The 19,772-nt window shown below is 41.6% G+C and overlaps 3 protein-coding genes across 3 annotated transcripts; 2 read left to right on the plus strand and 1 right to left on the minus strand.

Annotated features, from left to right (window-relative positions):
• The first annotated feature begins 1,719 nt into the window (after positions 1–1,719).
• On the plus strand, positions 1,720–7,850 carry npy7r (neuropeptide Y receptor Y7). Its single transcript, XM_062393534.1, has 2 exons — positions 1,720–1,909; positions 4,897–7,850. The coding sequence occupies exon 2, from the start codon at positions 4,927–4,929 to the stop codon at positions 6,043–6,045; it is 1,119 nt and encodes a 372-aa protein (XP_062249518.1). The 5' UTR covers positions 1,720–1,909; positions 4,897–4,926; the 3' UTR covers positions 6,046–7,850.
• A 610-nt stretch (positions 7,851–8,460) lies between these two features.
• prelid1a (PRELI domain containing 1a) lies at positions 8,461–12,804 on the plus strand. The gene is made up of 6 exons (XM_062393536.1): positions 8,461–8,757; positions 9,044–9,169; positions 10,420–10,645; positions 10,736–10,849; positions 11,101–11,179; positions 11,848–12,804. Exons 2-6 carry the CDS (start codon positions 9,078–9,080, stop codon positions 11,967–11,969), a joined length of 633 nt encoding a protein of 210 aa, XP_062249520.1. The 5' UTR covers positions 8,461–8,757; positions 9,044–9,077; the 3' UTR covers positions 11,970–12,804.
• Positions 12,805–13,674: 870 nt separating this feature from the next.
• mxd3 (MAX dimerization protein 3) lies at positions 13,675–17,740 on the minus strand. The gene is made up of 6 exons (XM_062393078.1): positions 17,583–17,740; positions 16,418–16,517; positions 16,216–16,245; positions 15,990–16,104; positions 15,659–15,824; positions 13,675–15,029 (listed from the first exon to the last, which is right to left on the minus strand). The coding sequence occupies exons 1-6, from the start codon at positions 17,650–17,652 to the stop codon at positions 14,914–14,916; spliced, it is 597 nt and encodes a 198-aa protein (XP_062249062.1). The 5' UTR covers positions 17,653–17,740; the 3' UTR covers positions 13,675–14,913.
• Positions 17,741–19,772: the final 2,032 nt, after the last annotated feature.

The raw sequence follows: 19,772 nt of genomic DNA on the forward strand, positions 1-19,772 counted from the left end.
TGAGTCAGAGCTCACTGTATATAGGTGCATGCACATATGAGCCCAGGTCTACTGATACTTAGCTGTCAGGACCTGCTGGAGATTTGACAGTTTGTGGCCAGGAGAGAAATCCTATATCGGGAATGCATTCAATCTGACAACCTTGACCCATGTGACCCATGTGGGAGGATGATTGAAAGAATAAATTGAGGCCGAGAGGCAGCCTGCCCTGATCAATAAGTGTTTTCTCTGCTGTTCAGTCAATCACCAATCATTACAAAATACAATACCACAAAGAGAAGTGGAGGATCTCGTACAGTGTTGCTCCTTCAACAATGAATCTCAGCTGGGATGATGAGAGCCGACTCTCAACAGCTCCAGGGAAATATTGAAACAAGGCTTGATCAAAACCAAACAACATCCCTGTAGAAGGTTGGAATGGTTTTTGAAATCGTCAAAAGCTCCTTTATTTATGTCTACTTTCAAGTGGCATCTGTTTTCAGGTCCTTTCCTTAATTCTTTTTTGGCCTTCCTACTTTGTCTCTGTGCCACAGCTCTGATAAGGAGAACTCATTTCAAACAGAGTCATGGGAGCTAGAGGTGTGTGAATCTGTTCCTTCACTCTAGATCCAATTTGAGTAAAGGTAAACTTTCTCAAGATGGGTTGAGTTTTATATTAATTTCAAGCACAGGAAATGTCCTTCACTGTTAAGGCTATAAGACATATACACAGCTTTATCAAACGACAAAAACAGCTTTGAGACTCCAGTTGCTCCAAGCATTTCCATATCATGAGAAGAAAAATGGCTCAAGCCAGGCAAGTATGAATATAAAAATAGAATGATAAATAATCTGTTAGTCAGAAGATAGTCTGTATATTGCAATACATTTGTACATATGTATAGTATAAGCTTTGCCTTTATATAGCCCTGTATGTTCTACTCAAACGCATTTTTATGTTCATGTAATAGTGATTTTTATGCAGGTTCCTCCTGGCCACCCCACTGAAAATTGCCTGGCTGAGCTATTAGTCAACAGTCTAACCTCATTTGTTTAAAGAATAAGAAATACAATCATCTGGGTAAAAGACATTCTCTGAATACTAAAATGTTTTTTTGAAATCCATTCAACAACAATTCTTCTTTCATCACCTTGGCACTAAAAACAACAATATGCATTCAGCAGGAACTTTAATCTCTTTTAGGAAGTCATGGGAGCTCACAAAAATGAGCTTAAGAGGGATTTGTGCGCCCATTGTCTTGGTGGCATATCAGCTAAATCTGACAGCAGGTTTTGTGCGTTAACCAACAATTGCTTGTTGCACAACAATGTGAAATCGTGTCACATGCAGGACAGTGTTGTGCCAGCCCACTTTTATCTGATTGCAGAAATTAGATCAGTAGAGACAGTGACATGATGGAGCCTGGATTAAAGCAATATGATGATGGGTTTGTTTACGACCCATGATTGCTCCAAAGTTCATGTACAGTTGTTCTCATAAGGAAGAAGGGAGAAATAGCAGGGAGGCCGTACAGGAAGTATAGTGTACGATAAACACATTTTAAATTATAAAAATGAAATAAACCTAATGACGTGTTGAGCATCTGAAATTGTTTTTCATTTGTTTTCTTTGCTGAGTAATGGAGTGGAATTGAAATAACCCACATGCATAAAATGTGGGTCCTTGGAGCGCATCCATTGCGCACATCTCCCAGCGACAGTCCCTGCCTGGCGCTGGGAGATGTGGATGCTCACAGACTCGCACTGAGTCGTTCAGACCTGCAGCCTCTCAGGAACGCACGGTCGAGCCACAAGATGCACACTGTGTGCTGCCACAGCTTGGGAGGAGCTTCGGGATTTCCCCCCCTCAATGTCTCTCAACAGTCTCGAGTGAAGACGCGCATGCAAGAGGAGAAATAGTGGGGAAAAGGTGAGTCCATTTATATGTGGATTTAGACTTTAAGTGCTTGTTGCGAGACTAGTTTGGGGACAGAAATGCTAAAAGGTATTCATGTCTCTGTTCCTCTGTGACAGTTCAACCTGTAGTTACTGAAACTACATGTGCGTAATTTGGATACGAGGTAAAAACCATTTGAAAAGGAGCATGGAGCAAATTATTTGCCACAGCAGAGTGTTGGCTTGGTTTGTGCACCTGTCTGCTCGGTTGAATACGCTCTGAGGGCTCAAGTGGAGTTATTTGAATGCGCCCTTTTCAGTGAGTTAAATAAATGGCGACAAATTACGCACGAACGAAGCATCAATGCGCGTTTGATTGGGAATGAGGCGCCTCATCATAATCTGACGACGGAGCGTGGAGCTGATTAGAATCCGGTTTCAGCTTCTTTCGGCTCCAGCAGGTGGATTCCTCATGTGACACAAGCCCGCCTCAAGTGTAGGATTACCATCTCTGATCAGAGGAACCGGGCGCTTTGACAAATTACTGATGCTTTGTAAAGTGCCCGTGACGCCTGCAGTCGGCTGATAAATCCATGCAGCGGGTCCGTCCGTGGCTGCGCGTGCTCTGGAGACAGGAGGGTTACAGGCATATAAACAAATACATATTTTTTTACTTTATTGGCAGTGCAATAATAGTTTGTATGACCTCGTTTTTCAGGGATCCTGACTTATACTGGAAGTCATTTCAAAGCTCCTGGTGTGTCTGTTTGTGTTTGTGTGTGTGTGTGTGTGTCCTTGTTACCTTACTCTGCTTTATGTCGCACACCTGAACATTTAATGTTGTTTACTTAAATCCCAAGGAACCCAAAGCCTGAATTCATGTGTTTAATTTCTTAAGAAACGCATCTAATGAGACACATTAAACATATAAACAACAAAAACACACAATTACATATTGGCGTATATACACTACACAAACACACATAAATGTATGCATATATACACCACGTACACATATACACCACACACGCACATATAATCCACACACAAACACACACGCTCAACACACACACTTATCCACCACATATACACATCAACCACATATTCAAATAAGACACACACATTTACTCCACACCTACACACAAATGTGCCATATATACACACATACACAAATACAATACACACACAGATATACCACACATACTGTATACACATACACATTTACACCACACACATACATACCACACACACACATACACACTTGTAGCCTCAACTGTTTGTTGCCTGAATCCACTTACTGGTGCATACAAGACAATAAAGCAACACAATCATGCGACAAAATAGCATTTACTCCAATTTCAATTGAAAAAAATTAAATATATTTTTCCGTTATCGTTCATCATAACACATTTTTTGAAAAAGCAATTGCAGCAGTAAAGTGCAGTCTGTTCAGTGATCTGCAGAGAAACTGTCCACAGGAACAGACCCAGGGCGACAAAGTGTGTCTGTCACCAAAGCAATGACCACCTTAATGTTCTCCTGATTGGGTCAAATCAGTCGGACATGCTTGTTAGTCGAAAAAGGTCCAAATTGGATTAAGGGCCATAGGAACTCAACGAAACTATGACAGTGTCCTGTTGACATTCCTCTTACTCGTTCACCTTTAACATCAAATTAGAATCCGCTTTTGTTGAAAAGCCATTTGCTGAGACTAATATCAATTAATGCAATTAGCATTCATCAGCTCGATTAGAATCTTAACAATTATTCAAAGGTCAACTTTGACATTAAGTTTTTGTATGCATGACTAGACACTCTCTCTGTATTCAGCCGGAGCTCCCAGCCAGGCGCACAGGTAAATTGACAGGAGAGAAGACAAGAAAATGATTGGCTAAAAAAATTTATTTTTAAAAATAGACTTTGTTGTATTACATGGGCCGCCGCAGGTCTCTCTCTCTCGCTCTCTGTCAGAAATTAGGCTCACCTCACGATTTCCATTTCTGAAATGCAGAGTGAGTGTGTGAGCAGTCTGCAGCTCTAATGATGACGCTTTGAACTGACTCACTCCCCCCAAACACACTTCTTCCTCCATCATTTCCCTTTAGCCATTGTTATGGCACAGGTTGTTCATATTTCTTGGGAACGCTGCTCGCAGTCGCCAAATTAATGCATGCACTGTACCTCAGCCCCAGGCGGTGCTCTTTTAATTTGAATACCTCAAAGTTAGAAATATAGTTGGTCTTTTCAGGATGGTCTGGAATAAGGGTATGGAGCAAAAGCTGGTTTTCTATTGATCATCATCTAACTGAGATGGGTATTTCAGTTTTTTCATTTCTTGCGTAATGCCATTTCGTGCTGTTGTTGTAATAGGTTTCAACAGGGAACTCTCTTATCTTCCTAACAGCTCTGTGTCATTGCTCTCAAGTTAATTACTACATGACTTTAATAACAGTGTGTCCTTTACAATGCAAACTGCTCTTCAGGATATGAGGAGAATAATGAAATAGTGGTGTATCAATTCTGTTTAGTCCGGTTTCATTAGAAGTTAGATTTAGGAGGAGGAGAAAAAGCCCCTGAATATAAACAGTGTTTAGTTTTGTGCAAACACAGTTGTTAATCTTTGGCAATGGGAGGCCAGTGAGAGATCGTGTCCCAAATGACATGAACTGCACTCATAACTCTGACTGGTTGCTTTTGATATTCATATTTAAATGTAGGCTGATCATGAAGCACGTGTATAACCCTTCTGGGGAACACAAGCGACAGATGGCAGTGACATGACAATGCAGATCAGGAGGGTTGGAAATTCGAGAGAGTAGGTGAAAATAAGGGTTCAGTTTGGCCGAGATCCCCCCCGCTTATCCCTCAAAAAGGACAAGTGGTATAGATAATTAATAATAATTAATAAACAGCTTTGACCTTTAAGTATTTTTCCAGAATTCCTACCCTTTCTTGTAAGAACAATATTCTTCTTGGCCTCCCTCAAACACTGATTTTATTGCATGTGCTTTTTCTCTTCAGGAGCCAGCAGGGCCTCGATCCGGCATCAAAATGAGTCCCCAAGGCTCATCCAACAACACAGAGGACGAAGGGGAAGCTGGTGAGAGCGACGCCTTGATTCTGGTTAACGACAGCATGGGTTTGCACACACCCGGTTTCCAAACTGACATCACCAAGCACCCTGGGGTGCAGATCCCGTTGATCATGGCGTACTCCCTCATCATTCTGCTGGGGCTGCTGGGCAACGCTCTCGTCATCTACATGATCATTCGCTACAGGACCATGCGAACTGTGACCAACTTCTTCATCGCCAACCTGGCCCTGGCCGACCTGTTAGTGGACACTCTGTGCTTGCCCTTCACTCTGGTCTACACTCTGTTAGACGACTGGAAGTTTGGGGCCGTGCTGTGCCACATGGTGCCCTTTGCCCAGGCCCTGAGCGTGCACGTGTCCATCCTTACGATGACCGTCATCGCCCTGGAGCGTTACCGCTGTATCGTTTTCCACCTCGGCCGGCGCCTCACCTGGCACTCCAGCTTCCTCATCATGGGGATCACCTGGACTACGTCTGCCGTCCTGGCAGCGCCCTTGGCCATCTTCAGGGAGTACCGCAGGGAAGAGATACCTTCCATCAACCTGCACATCACCGTCTGCTCGGAGAAGTGGCCCCACGAGACCAGCAAGGGCGGAGTCATCTACAGCCTCTCAATGCTGCTCCTGCAGTTCATTATTCCTTTAGCCATCATTAGCTACGCATACATCTGCATCTGGGTCAAGCTGAAGAATCACATCAGCCCATCCACCCGCAAAGACAGCATCAACCGCCGCAAAAAGACCACCAAGATGTTGGCGCTTGTAGTGGTGGTGTTTGCTTTCTGCTGGCTGCCGTTCCACGTGCTCCAGCTGGCCAGCGATCTGGACCTGGCACTGCGGTTTAAGGAGTACAAATTGATATACACGGTGTTCCATATCGTGGCGATGTGTTCGACTTTTACCAACCCTCTCCTGTACGGGTGGATGAATAAAAACTACCGGAACGGCTTCCTCATGGTCTTCCGCTGCGAGGATAAGCCAGATTCTTTCCACCCCGAGGCCTCATTACGGACCCGCTCCATACGAGGCCAGACTCTGAACGGTCGTAATGGCGGGCACCCTCCCACCGCTGTATGAGATTAACGTAACTTTTTAAAGCCTGTAGGATAAGATTGAACACACTGAACACACCTCTGCTTTGTGGCGCATGTGGTTCAGAAGCAGCTTTTTGACTTGAATTAATCTATGTTTGTCACTGGAGAGGGCTCAAAGCTTTGTATCTAAATGGCGTTATGTAAGGCTCTTGTTTACTTTGTGAATGGTACTTGTGAAAATACATTTGTTGAACCTGTTCAGATATATGTGGAAGATGTTTGCTAAGGTGTTAAGTAACTTGGTACAATGTATAATGTGTTCTGTCCGTTTCTCGTGTCCAATTTATAATGCTCAGCTGCTTTGCCTTACCTGAGGCTATTGATGTGTTCAAACTCACTGAAGGGAAGATGTCTATGGAAGTAAATCTGTGTCATCGGGATTTGAAACAAAAAAGACATTGAATTTCTAGCACTGAATATTTTTGCATGGAAATTATGTATTTGAATGTTTTTCAACGTTTAAAATTCAACCGCCAAAAATTCAACCTCCAAAATTTCAAGATCAAAAAATACAACCGCAAAAAATTCAACTTCAAAAATTCAACCTCAAAAAATTCAACCTCAAAAAATTCAACTGCAACATCCGGGGATCCAAGGAGGAGCAATCGATTCCAGATTCAAATCCCAATGACACAGATTTACTTCCATAGATGTCCACTATGAGAACAAGTTTCATTTTTCACACTTCCCTTTTTTTTGTCGGCTGCTCGAAACATTTATATGACTGTTTTTGTAATGAATGAATCCAACTGCTGCATTTTGGATTAGCTGCTGTGTAATATTTAATCCTCATCCAAGTCACCAGTGGCTGCCGCTGCTGATTTTTCTCGCCAATCAGGAAGGTAATTGTGTTCACATCCAGCTGCTCCTGATCAGACAGACCAGCGGGGTTCCGGGTCCAGATGAATGGGATTGGAAGCCGCTGAACCGAGAGCAACAAGTTCTTGATGTATTTAATAGTGAGGGAGGCGGCTGCTTTGAGGGTATTAAAAAAAAAAGAGAGGGGACTTGGAAGAAGAAGTGAAGTGAAAACCGTTTTTTTCTGATAAAGTGTCCTTTGCTGTTGGTCTTTCAATGACGGAATGAGGTGAAGCTCTGTTTCGTGCCTCTATGTGAAATAAACAGACATTCACTTCAAATGAAGTCAGATTGGGGCATTATGGTATTTGAACAAATATGTGAACCACTTTCAGCCTGATACTTACACTACTCAAAACTAATGGGGGAGTTAATGCATGTGCTGCAGTGCATGTAGCCTGCACACTGAAGGTAATAAACACTAAATAAGTGATTATGCAGAACAGTGACTTTATGTATTTCAATTAAATACGAAATTTCCATGTAACCTTTTAAGGCTCAAACTAAATCGTCGTATTTCAAAGTGTTTTCTATCATGTTAAGTTTGTGTGAAAAGAGTGATTTAATAAGTTCAAGTTAAACTCAAATTTATACATTAAACCCGCTTTAACTTTCACTTTTCACACTTTTCACCCTCAAGTGATTTGGTTTATTACTCAACATGATGGAAAAAGACGTCATTAATTGCGACCCTTTACATTGAAATTACATAATAAAGGTACATGGAAATTGTATTTTTAATTATAAAACATAAAGAAACCATTTTAGGCAGAATTATTTTTGTTGAGTGAAAAAGAATGCGACTGCTGGAAAATCCTAAAGATTGTGTAAATAGAACCAATCATAGCATTTTTCTTTTGACACAAAGGGAAAAGTGAAACTTATTCCTGCACATACACTTTCACCCAACATCCAATAAAGCATTTAGTGAAGCAGACAAATGTTGCCACAGTGTGATTCATTTTTTAGCAGAGAAAATAAATAGAAAAATGTGCTGGTTTCTTCTCGACACCCACATTATTGATTTCACGGCTTAGTTTATATTCCCCTGTTTGCTGTGGATTATAATAGAAGCTGCAAGCCTTTTATCGGGACCATACCAGCAGACCACAACATTAAGTTTGGACCCATTAGGCGCTACGGCTCATGGGTGAAGATTGCAGACAAGAGATAGTTTCCGGGCTGATTTTAGCGGTGCAGAATAAATGATCCATCTGTTCTCTCAACAGTGGGCTTAAGGGGTGCATGCACAAAAATAGCAAGGCGAGGGCAGATGATTATGCTAATGAGTTAAAGTGAAGTATTAGGGTTTCTGGTTGATGTTGTTTTTAATGGAGCCTCACAGACATAGTCATTATTTGTGTTCTACATGAAAGGACATTTGATCCAAAGTGTGTGAAGTGTCCTCTTTGGATAACAACCGCTCTGGTGGACACTGTGGGGCATTTACACAGTCGTGTGGCGCCTCCTAGTGTTCTGACTGAACCTCACAGATGCATCAACACCGGATGTGTCGCGGAGCGTGACCTTCCCTCTGGATCCAGCCTCGGTGTGTGAGACGGGACCTGTGCCCAGGCAGCGCGGCGAAGTTCGTCCCGACAGCAGCAGCGAGACATGCTGACACGTATCTCCTGAATGTCCATGTCCCCACACTGGTAAACACCATCTGCGACGTCCGAGGTTCGATGCCGTTGCATGCCGAGGCGAAGGGGAACTTCCGGGTCCTGGCTTCTCATCCTTATCTCGTGCTAGCTTAGCTCATGCTAACGAGGGAGCTCAGCGGTGCGGACGTGACAGATGGGACAGCGCCGTTATAGCTGACGCAACCTCTTTATAAGTGAGTTTATTTTGTTCGTGTGGTCGTGATGTGAGAACACAGGCTGATCCAAGGCACGCCAGTGAACTCCCTGGTGTTGTTAATGCGTTCTGCTGTCGAGTAGCTGTTAGCTGGAAACTTCCTGAAAGTGTGTGTCGGTGGCTTTCGCTCATTCTACCTGTGTCTGCACATTCATTCGGTCATTGGCAACTTTCCGTGTGGCCCCATTTTGTCTACTCGGGCTACGAGCTGGCTGGAGTAACGTAGTAAACTGATGACCTGTCGTGTTTGCTCTGTATTGACACAGGCTGCTGCTGCTGCCAGAATAAACAGTGGGAACCATGGTGAAATACTTCAGCTGCGCCGGTTTGCTCCAAAGTAGCTGGGACCAAGTGTGTATCGCTTTCTGGCAGCGGTATCCCAACCCCTACAGGTGTGTGTGTGTGTGTGTGTGTGTGTGTGTTTTCGATTGGGGGAAAGTGTTGGGATTTTTACTCAAAATGGTGGACTCACTTATTTCAACTCTACGCTCTACAGTAGCTAATACCACTGTGGTTCAGATGTTAATATTCATTTTATTAGATTTAATTGTCAAGAGATGTTTTTGTAGTTGTCACACACTTAAAGGTTCCATGGGTACAATTTAGGTGAAAGGGATCTACTGACAGATGTTAAATATGAAAATAATCCCAGTGATGTTTGTAATGTATGATCATGTAACGTGCACAAATTGTTGTTTTCTATTCCTTTAGAAATGCCTGTGACCCAAGCCTTTCATTGCCCACTACTGATGTATAATTGTTGTGCATATGCTAAATCTTGAGTATTGATTTAAATACTTCTCTGCAGAGGCTGCCTTTTTTTACAGTAGCCTAAACTGGACATGTATGACAACGGAAGGTACGTGAGGCATGTTCAGCTGTAACAAGCCACTTCACCACTAGATGTCTCTAAATTCTACACGCTGATCTTTAAACCCATGAACTGATTATGTGACACTGTTACAGAGAAAAGTATCCATCAATGATGGAGTTAAAGGTACAGTGGGGTGAATGTAGTGACGGCTAGTGGTGAAGTTGCATGTTGCAGCTCCAAACATGAAAGAGAACCTGTGGTAGAGTTCAGTTGTCATTAAAACCTCGAAAGATGTTTAGTTTGTCCTGTCTGGGCTACTGTAAAATAACATGGAAACCTTTGTTTTTTCCCAGTGAAAATATAAAGTTCAGGAAATTCACTGGTCCATGTTTAGTGTCCTACTCATATGATTGTTTAACACATATGTGATATTATCTTTCAGTGTTTAACTGCTCATTTAACAAATCAATTCGAGTCTAATTGGATTTGGGAAATGTGATGTTTTCTAACATTTTCTTGAACAAACTGTTGGGATTATTAATTAAGTGAATAATCATAATACTAAGTAATTAATCAAAATAAAGGTGCAGCACTATTGTCTAGTCAATCAACATAATGTCAGTGTCTTCATGAGAGGGACCTTTGTTTGTTTATTGGTTATTTAAAATGAAATATCTTTGTTGTTAATGCTTTGTTCTGTCAGTGAAAACTGAACAATGAACCATTTCATTTACTTATTGACAAAAGAATATAGAATACAAATAATCGTTGTTTGCCGCCTTACATAGAGTATTGCCTTAATCCATACCATTTCCTTCTCTCCCGCAGTAACCATGTTTTGACTGAAGACATCATATTCAGGGAGGTTACTCCATCCAACTGCCTGATTTCCAGACGTCTGTTGACCAAAGTCAGTCGAGCGCCTCGCTGGATGGAGCGGTACCTTCCAAAGCACATGGCCAGCCACGCCTACATCATCGAGGACTCTGTCTTGGACCCTCAAAAAAAGACCATGACCACACTCACATGGAACCTCAGCCACGCTCGCCTCATGGTAAGCTGGTGCTTGAATCTATATGCGCATAGCTTCGCTTAGAGTCGCAACACAGCCTAACGTTTCCCTTGTTCTTTGCCCTCGCCCCAGTCTGTGGAAGAGCGCTGCGAGTACGGAATTAACCCTGACAACAGCAGCTGGACAGAGTTGAAGAGAGAAGCTTGGATCTCCTCCAATGTCTATGGGCTCTCTAGAGCTATTCAGGTCAGTAGAGTGAAGTGGAGCTCGGCACTCCGTAACGACACGGAACAGTGGACTCTGACATGAACACTCACCCACCGATCTGTCATTTATAATCTGTTATATTCTGTGTTAAAATGCAACAGCTCAGTATACTGAGTGGTATATTTATTGTTCCATAAGTACAAACATTGGATGTGAGTTACAGGTTGCCGACACATTATTCTCTAAGAGCTTTTTTCCGTCTTGATTGACTGTGTGTCTTCTCTTTCCAGGAATTTGGCCTCGCAAGGTTCAAGACCAGTGTCACAAAGACCATGAAGGGGTTTGAATATGTACTGGCCAGAATGCAAGGTAACTTTCTCACTCGGTTACTAGCTTATTCACCTCTACTGACATTTATATGTATATCTGATGAATTGTGAGTGTGGTGTAACTAGTAACAATATAATTTGTGCATTGCACTTATGACTGGAATTAGCTATGAAAGGGAAACAAGGGCTTTGATGGTAGATAAGCTGTAAACATTCAGGTCAGCAGATTTAAAGCACAAGATGAACTGATTGTTGACATGTTACACGTGAGTCAAATCTTAAGTATGAAGAAGCCTATGTTGCGCTCGAGTTCACTCTGTTAAACACAAGAGCTCTTTGTCCTTCGTGTGTGGAAAGAAGGGTGTGGCATAGAAAGGAGTAAAACCACTGCCCAGATTATGATTTAATGTTTTGTTTATTTCAGCTTTATCATTTTTAAGCTTAACTAGTGTTTATAATGATAACAACAATAATCGTATTAATTATAATATGACATTTTGTCATAATACTATAATTACTATGAGAGAATTTAATGTTAAAATATGTAAAATGAGAAACATTAAACAAACAGCCTAGAAAATCCTGGAGATTTGTACATCTCTGAAAGCCGACTTTCACAGGCAGCTGAAGAATATCAGGGTATAGCACCTGAACAACATAAATACATCGATCAGCCAAATTAAGGTCAACATTGTATTTTCTCTGTAGGTGAAACTCCATCCAGGACCTTGACAGAAACGGCCACGGAGCGAGCGAGAGAGACAGCAATGGCAGCTAAGGAGAAAGCAAAAGACTTTGCATCACATGCCCAGAAGAAACAATATGTATGAGGATCTACTTGAATCACCGGTCGTGTAGATACTGACGCTGGGACAGATTCATCTTTACCCCCCCTCTCATTGTTCAGACAAGCATCAGGGTAGGGCAGGCTGATCCCAGTCATGGGTATGACACCTCTATGAGGAAGCATCCAAATGAAAATGGTGGGTGGACCATAAAAGGCCTGAGCTGGGTTCAAGAGCCTGTTCCAGCCTCCGTGTGTGTGCCATGCTGAATCATGCTGTTCCTTTATGATACCAGATCATCTCAGTATTTACCAGAGATAGAGATCGTAGAAAGGGACGGCCCAACATGGCAAGAGCTGCCATAAAGTGATAATAGCACTTTGCCAACCCTGACACAGTTCCTAAGACCTTTGTTCAACCTCAGTGCCCATTAACGTTTTAGCCTTCCTTTAGAAGAACATCATGTTGTTTTGTAATAGTTTCACATTATTACCAGCCTCTTGTCTAAGAAGAACACGCCACTGAATATCTTATTCCTACAAATGTTTGTGATTTACTTAAGTTGTTATTGTTTTTTTATTTGAGTTCCGTTAAGCCGCCACCCATCTTAATCATTTTACCAGGTTGAAGTTAATTGACTGAAGAAATGTCCATGTTGTTGGCAACCACAGCTTTATACACACAACATAGCACTGATGATATCGTTGTACAATCCGGTTGCCATGGAGAGCAGTGTTTTCAATTCCTAATGTGTGTAGAAAAGGAAACAATGACACCTTGTACATCCATCTCAGATCTGATGATACAACCCATATAAAAGTATGCTCTTACTGTATCAACTTTATATCCACTTGTCAATAAAAGGACAGTTAATTTGTTACCAGCGTGTTGTAATGACTTTGTACACTTATCTATGTGTAATAACATTCATTTTTTATCATTCTATCATTTTCGGGCTTAGATACCAGCAACTCCCACATACCTCCTACTAGCGATTTCAAACATCAAAATGTTCAACTCTTTCATTTTTCCTTTTACAACTCCTTGTAGCTTCTGAAATATTCAGCTTTTCCTGTAAATTGTAGGCGTTGGTCACAAACTCCTCCCACATAGTTAAACCAGTTTGAAACATTGAAACGTTCAGCTCGTTCACGACATGCAGGTCCCTGTTTTTCTTTTTCCAACTCTTCCTACTTAAAATATTCAGCATTTTCTGAAATGTTGAGTTTTTGTCCAAAGTATATGGTCTTACGCTGCAGGGCCACCTCACTTTAAATATATATATTGTGGAGAACCTTGTGTCCATCTCCGGTACTCTTTAACAGGGCAATCCCAAGAAAAGCATGATCGTGGTTTGCATATTGGTTTCCAGTTTCTCTAGCAAACAGGGATATTGCCATAATGAGATTTATGAGAGGGTGTAATAAAATAATAGAAAAATCTAACTTTTCCAAGCAAACTGGTACACTTCCATTGATACCTCCATGTAGGTTTTCATTCTACTCTGATATATTTATGCCTCCCTTCTTCCTCCATTTTGTTCTAACAATCAGTTGAGCAAGTTTCAAGATTTGACAGACCCTTATACAAACATGAAATAATTTCGTAATAATTTTCCAACTCCTAATGCTTTTTGAAATATTCCACTTGAATGGGCTTTTATAAAAGGCTTTTAGAGACGTGACATCATGCAAGGACCTTTACAGCTCTTGAAATAACCATATACAACATAAATATAGAAAATATTTATTCATAAAAATAAAAAAAAGATTACACCAGTACAAAATGCTACATAGTATTACTGGGCGGAGAGACTGATGAATTCATAGATACTATTAAAAGCTAATAAGGCATCTTGCATATACACAAGTGAAGGGAAGAAAAGCACCTTCAATTATTAAATATATAGCAATGAATAGAATAGATACTTGTAACACTGCATTACCTGCGTCTTCATTACAAGTGGAAACTACCTGCCTGAGTGGTGTACTTGTTGCATGCATAATCAACATTCTAAATGACAAATGCACAAGCAGCGAAGTGTACAGTCGTGACGACGGAAACATCAGTTATTATTAGCGGTGAATCAAACAGTGACTGTCATTAGGTGTGTGCACAGAGCCAGCTTAATGCTCACAGTGTCTCGTTTAACACAGGGAAGTCTCGCACTTCATCGCAGAGTCGTGTAGTAAAAAAAATACACCCAATTAAAATTCTGCATGGTTGAGTTAACTGCCGGATATCATTGTGCAAATATGACCAGTCAATGTCTCCCCACTGTTTTCCTGTCGGATATAACCACAACCTTTCTGAGATAAAAACAAGTGCAACGTGTGATCGTTTTGTGCAACAGAAGAAGAAAAAAAAAGAACAATACAATGACTGAACGTAACGTAGTCGTACAATAATACAAAACATAGCCCAGATTAATGTTTAAGTGCATGCTACCCATGTCTTATATAGTTTTAGTGCTAAAGAGAAGCTGTAAAGAATACTAGACCAAATCTGATTTAAGGTAGAATTCAGTACAGACATACTGGAGTTAAGAATAAGTTAAGAGTTTTGAATAAAAAAGCCCTTATCTGGGTTTGGAAAAGCCCTTTAAAAGATGATTAAACTGTTTGAATCCTTGTCGGTAACAAACACCTCATGGCTTGGAAAATCAAATCAAAGGCCATCAGTGGCTGATGCCAAAAATATACATATGCTTAATGTTACATCCACCCCAGCCCAGTGATTTTTACTGCTATTCAGTGCAAATGGACACAGCTCATTTACAACCGACATTATTGTTTAGCTTGTAGTCTGACATCATGTGAGGGGGAAAGTTGCTCCTCCTTTTTACAAAGAAAACAAAAGTGTTCGGCTGTACAGTAACGTCTCCTCCCATCGTCCCTTGCCTCCATTTGCTTGATTTTTGGAATGTTTTCACGTTTTTCTCCTCATCGATCTGGTGACGGCACGTTAAGCGACAGAAGGTTAACTGCCGTCATAGCCAGGCTTTGTCCATGCTGGAGTAACAGTGGTCTGCGTCAGCGTGTGTAATCAGTCCGTCAGGGTCCACACAGTCAAACACAATGCTCTCCACGTCAACCTCCACGTCCTCTGTAACAAGACAAAACATCGGATCATCAGCGGAAGGAAATTTGAAGAAATCCTCCTGTTATGTGGTACGTAAAACCAGGGCTGGGTCAGATGATCAACATCCACAGCTTTTATTTTCAATAATATATTTTTTATATTGATGTCTATCACAACTAGAGCCCAACTGACTTAGTGGTCAGCCAATAAATGACTCAAATAAACTGCTTTGCCATTTTTGGGTTATATATCAGCTGATATCCGTATCAGTCATTTTTTCCTTCCTATCTGTATCAGCCTAAAAAAATCCATATCAGTCACGTCTTAATCACAATATGGAAAAAGCTGAATAAAACAATAACTTAAATTTATTATGTTCTATAACTACAAACACCTCTTCTGGAGTGCGGAATAACACTTTTAAGCTGTTGATTACATTTTGCTAATGATTTATATATTTAAACAAAAGAAGCTTAGCTTAATACATATAATATTTTTTGCACAGAATGAGATCTTTGGATTTCCCCCCAAATCTGCATTTGGGCCACTTGACAGATGTACTCACACAGACTTAGAACATGGTTAACTATCATTTAAACTCTCTCTGCTGTGACTTGGCATTGTTCGGCGCACTAAGCTGAGAGGAGACCCACCTCTGTCGGAGTCCGACCTCTCGGACGACATGGTCGACCCCTGGCTGTTGTTCCTCATCCTCTCCGTGCCCCTCTGCAGCTGCTCCAGCCTCACCCGCAGCTCCCTCTGCTCCCAGCGCAGGCGACCCTTCATCTGCTCTGCACGCTCATCCTGGTCCTGCAGCTTCTGAAAGGAGGAGGCAGAGAGGAGAGAGAAAGGAGTTAGCTGTGGACCTTGAGACAAAGAGCCGATGGAACCTCGAGGCCACGAGAACATGGTCACTAAAAGGTTTGTTAACATCCTAGCCACCTAAAACTGCATATGCATAGAGTGCAAGGCTTCTGTGTGCACCTTAATGTGGAGCTGGGCTCGTCTCAGCAGGTTGAGGGTGGTGCTCCTCACGGCGTCGGACGAGAGGGGGACTTGTTCCTTGAGCTGGTCCAGGCAGTGCTTCAGCTGAGCTCGTCTGTAGAGCACAACAACAACAAGCAGCGACTCGTGAGGTTTGTCCCTTCCAGCAGCGGGTTTCAAGATGAGTGTGACCTTGAAGGTAGGATATATAAAAAAAATAAGTTACCTGTTTTTTTCCAGCTCGTTGTGAACCGACCTGCAGGGACAGACAGGAGGAGACAAGGTGGTTTAGTTGAGAATAATACATTGTGCTGCTCAGCAGTGACATTCAGGGTGTTGGTGTTTGAAAGGGGGCGTTTTTATCAAAGCAGACAGTCAGGCCTTCGCAGCCACACCCTCCTGTCAGTTGTGTTATGTCATATATTCACCTATTGCCACCAGCAGATATCTTCCTGCTCTTCTGTTTGCTCTTCCTATCCGAGTGACCGGGGCTGAGAGGCAGGACTGAGGCATATCCATGTTCTGCTTCTGTGCAGGGAAACACAACCGTCACAGCTGTGTTAGGAAATAAACACTTCTCCGAAGGTGTGGTCTCTGTTTTTAGCCCACGACGACAGACCACAAGTGTGTGTCTGGGACAAAGTGTTGGTTGGAACAGGGGAACAATACCCTGCCTTGTTTTCTTTTTTATAATTATACTCTTATTTATAAAATTGTGTTCACAGGTAAACATAACAATACTAACAACACAGCATGTCTCAAAATAAAGTTGCAAAGTGCTTCACAAATAGCAAAAAACACAAGTAAAAACAAACATAGAAAGTAAACATAAACGTAAAAAATATAATTAAAAAAGGAATAAAAACTCTACACGTGTGACTTATTGTTACTTTTACTGGTGTTTTCTGATTTGACTGTTTGCTGCTGTAGCAGTGCTAACCCCACCCCATTGTGAGGCTAATAATGGTTTAGTTTTGTATCTTGTAATAAATATAAACGATATTAAATGATTCATATGAAAGAGCTCCCGTGTTGTGACCGGTGATTTGTTATTATTAGGTTATAACGATCCTCATCCTCGGGCTTGAAGTGACTGAAGTGAGATGAGGACAAAGACTTTGTGCCGCTGTCATCAGCATCTTCCGCCGGGCGGTTTGCTTTTGGATTTGGCGCCATCACGCACCGATCCTTCACTTTGATAAAACCCACTCTTCGGTCCAGTGAAGAAGCCGAGGCGGTGGCTGCGGGGCGAGGCGGCTGAACGGAACTTGTGGCTGCGGTATACTTTCTGCCGGACTTTCATTCAGTGCTCCGAGCGCTCGGGGTTCCCTTTCAAACCGGGAGCAGATTGGCGCCTTCGAGTACAATGATGCCTCGGATATGTGGGTCACTGAGTCAAACGGAGAGGATCGCTTCTAATAAAGTCCCTGCACAAATAACAATCTCCCTCCAATCTCGATCCTCTGCGGTGTGTCGTGACCCTGCGGTGTGTTCTGATCGCATAGATTGTGTGTCTCCGTTGTGTATTTTGTTCAACAATGACCAACTTCCTCCCCCCCCCTGCAGACTGACAGTTGTCGGTTAAAAACATACCTCTCTCCCTCCTCTCCAGGAACTCGGCGGCCCGCAGAAGCACCTGGATGTTGCACATGTGGTCTTCCATTGCTGTTGTTGTTGTTTTCGCGGTAAATAAGCAGTAAACCGGGGTAAACAACCTTCCTGCGGCTCTGTGGTCTGCAGCCTGGAGCAGATGAAGCTGTGTCTGTGCTACGTCCACAATCGTCACAGCCCAGACACTGGTGCTGCGTTCAGGAACCCACTATAAACTCGGATATTATATCATCTTCCTCATATTGCCCGTACACGCCAGTATTTGCTCCTAGAAAAAGTGGTACACTTTGGTCAGCCAGGGTTTTATGGCAGTAGCCTACTTTTTGTATAAAACGGCAAGTAAACAAAAATAACCAATCATGAATCAAAGTTGGAAAAGACCCCTTTCTATGTAGGACAAAGTCATAAACACTGTCAAAGTAAACGTGTTTCTCAATAACTCCAGACCATGAAGAGGCAGCTGAACATTAGCCAGCTGTCAAATTTACATAAATGTTGATTAGTGTGTGTTTTTCGAATAAATCAATAAATTAATCTAAATTTTTAGATTTTCCGTGTCTAGTGAATGCACCGAGAAAAGACTTAATACGTCATTGTCAAGCCCCCAGCCCCTCCCCTCCACAGCACCTTTATTTTCAGATTTCTAGTGACACGCGCTTATGTAATTGCCCCAGGAACGGCCCTGGCAATGTTGGCGCCCTAGGCAAGATTTCAAATTACACACGCAAACTGTCATGCATCCCCAAGAAGTTTTGGACTGCATACTGATTTTTTAAGCTATAAAAATCAATAAAAATATATAATAAAAAATATTAAAAGAGTCTGAAATCAGCTGTAGTGATAGCATATCATGTCATGTCGACAAAAACAAACATTAATGATGTCCACAATCGGGCTGATTCTTACGTCACTATTGTTATTTCTTCTCCTCCTCTACTTTGCGGTGCAAGTGTCCCTACTATGCTGCCGAAATGAGTAGATAGTATACTTCTCTTTGTATGCATCATGCTCCTATGAGGAACTGTTGTTAGGTTGTTGTTGTTACGGTTTGTTTTTTTCTTTTTGTGCTTCCAGCGGAATCGAGTGGAACGGCATCTCGCCATGGCCGTACTCCGACTCCCAACGGGACAGGTTCTGTTTGCGACTTGGATTGTTGCTCTGGCTGGATTCGCTGCATGGTATCTGATGTGATCCCACCTCCAGTCTGTCATTTTGCTGTCGAGAGAGGGAGAAAGAGAGGGAGAGGGAGGAGAAACATTGAGGAGATTGAAACCATATAGGTTTTTAAAGCATGCTAAATCATCCAGTATCTAAAATCCCAAAATATGAAGGTAACTTTAAGTAAGGCTGTCAAATATATGTAGAAAAGTAGAAAATATTTTTTATCTGAAGTGAGTATCAAAACCAGCATAGAATGACACAGACACGTCCACAAACGATGATTTGTCCATCTTCTTAGTGTGCTTAGTTCCTTACGGAAATCAAATTAAAACAACTGAAACACTGATCTATGAATAATTATTTGTAATGGTGTGGCTGGCAGCACTAATGGGACATTCCACTCATATTTATCATAATGTCAGTATCATCTGTTTCTTTTAACAGTGCAACACTCATTTTTCTGTTCAATTCAAATATTTTTTAAGCACAGTCCTGTTTACACTGGAAATATTCTGTTTACATTATATATATTATAGCTTTTTCACATATTTCCTTATGTTTATATTGCCCTCATCTATAGTTCTTTATGTTTATAGTGCCTATTTACATCTTTATTAATCTTAGTGGATGTTTCTTATCTTTACCATCCCTTAGCCACAGTCAAATCGCAAATTTGACCTGGATTGGCACTGAATAAAAGCTAATTTTATGTTATCATTTTCATAATCATATGAGCAAGGATGATTGTAGTGCGACCTCTAAAAAGTAGGCTAATGGATATGGCTGCATATAGTCTCAACTTGTTTCAAAAGCATTTCAGTTACTGTATTTAAATTTGCTAAATGTTGAAAAACAGTAATTCCCCGTAACTATGTATATGAATGTTTTAACAAACTGCAAATTCCAAAAATGTATGAGAGGCCATTACTGGGATTACCCAGTATAACCCAGTATGATAACAATCATTGACTATTTTCTACAACTCAAACTTTCTTATTTTTACTTTTTTAT

The sequence above is a fragment of the Platichthys flesus genome, chromosome 8 (assembly GCF_949316205.1).
Source record: "Platichthys flesus chromosome 8, fPlaFle2.1, whole genome shotgun sequence".
Classification (NCBI taxonomy): Eukaryota; Metazoa; Chordata; class Actinopteri; order Pleuronectiformes; family Pleuronectidae; genus Platichthys; species Platichthys flesus.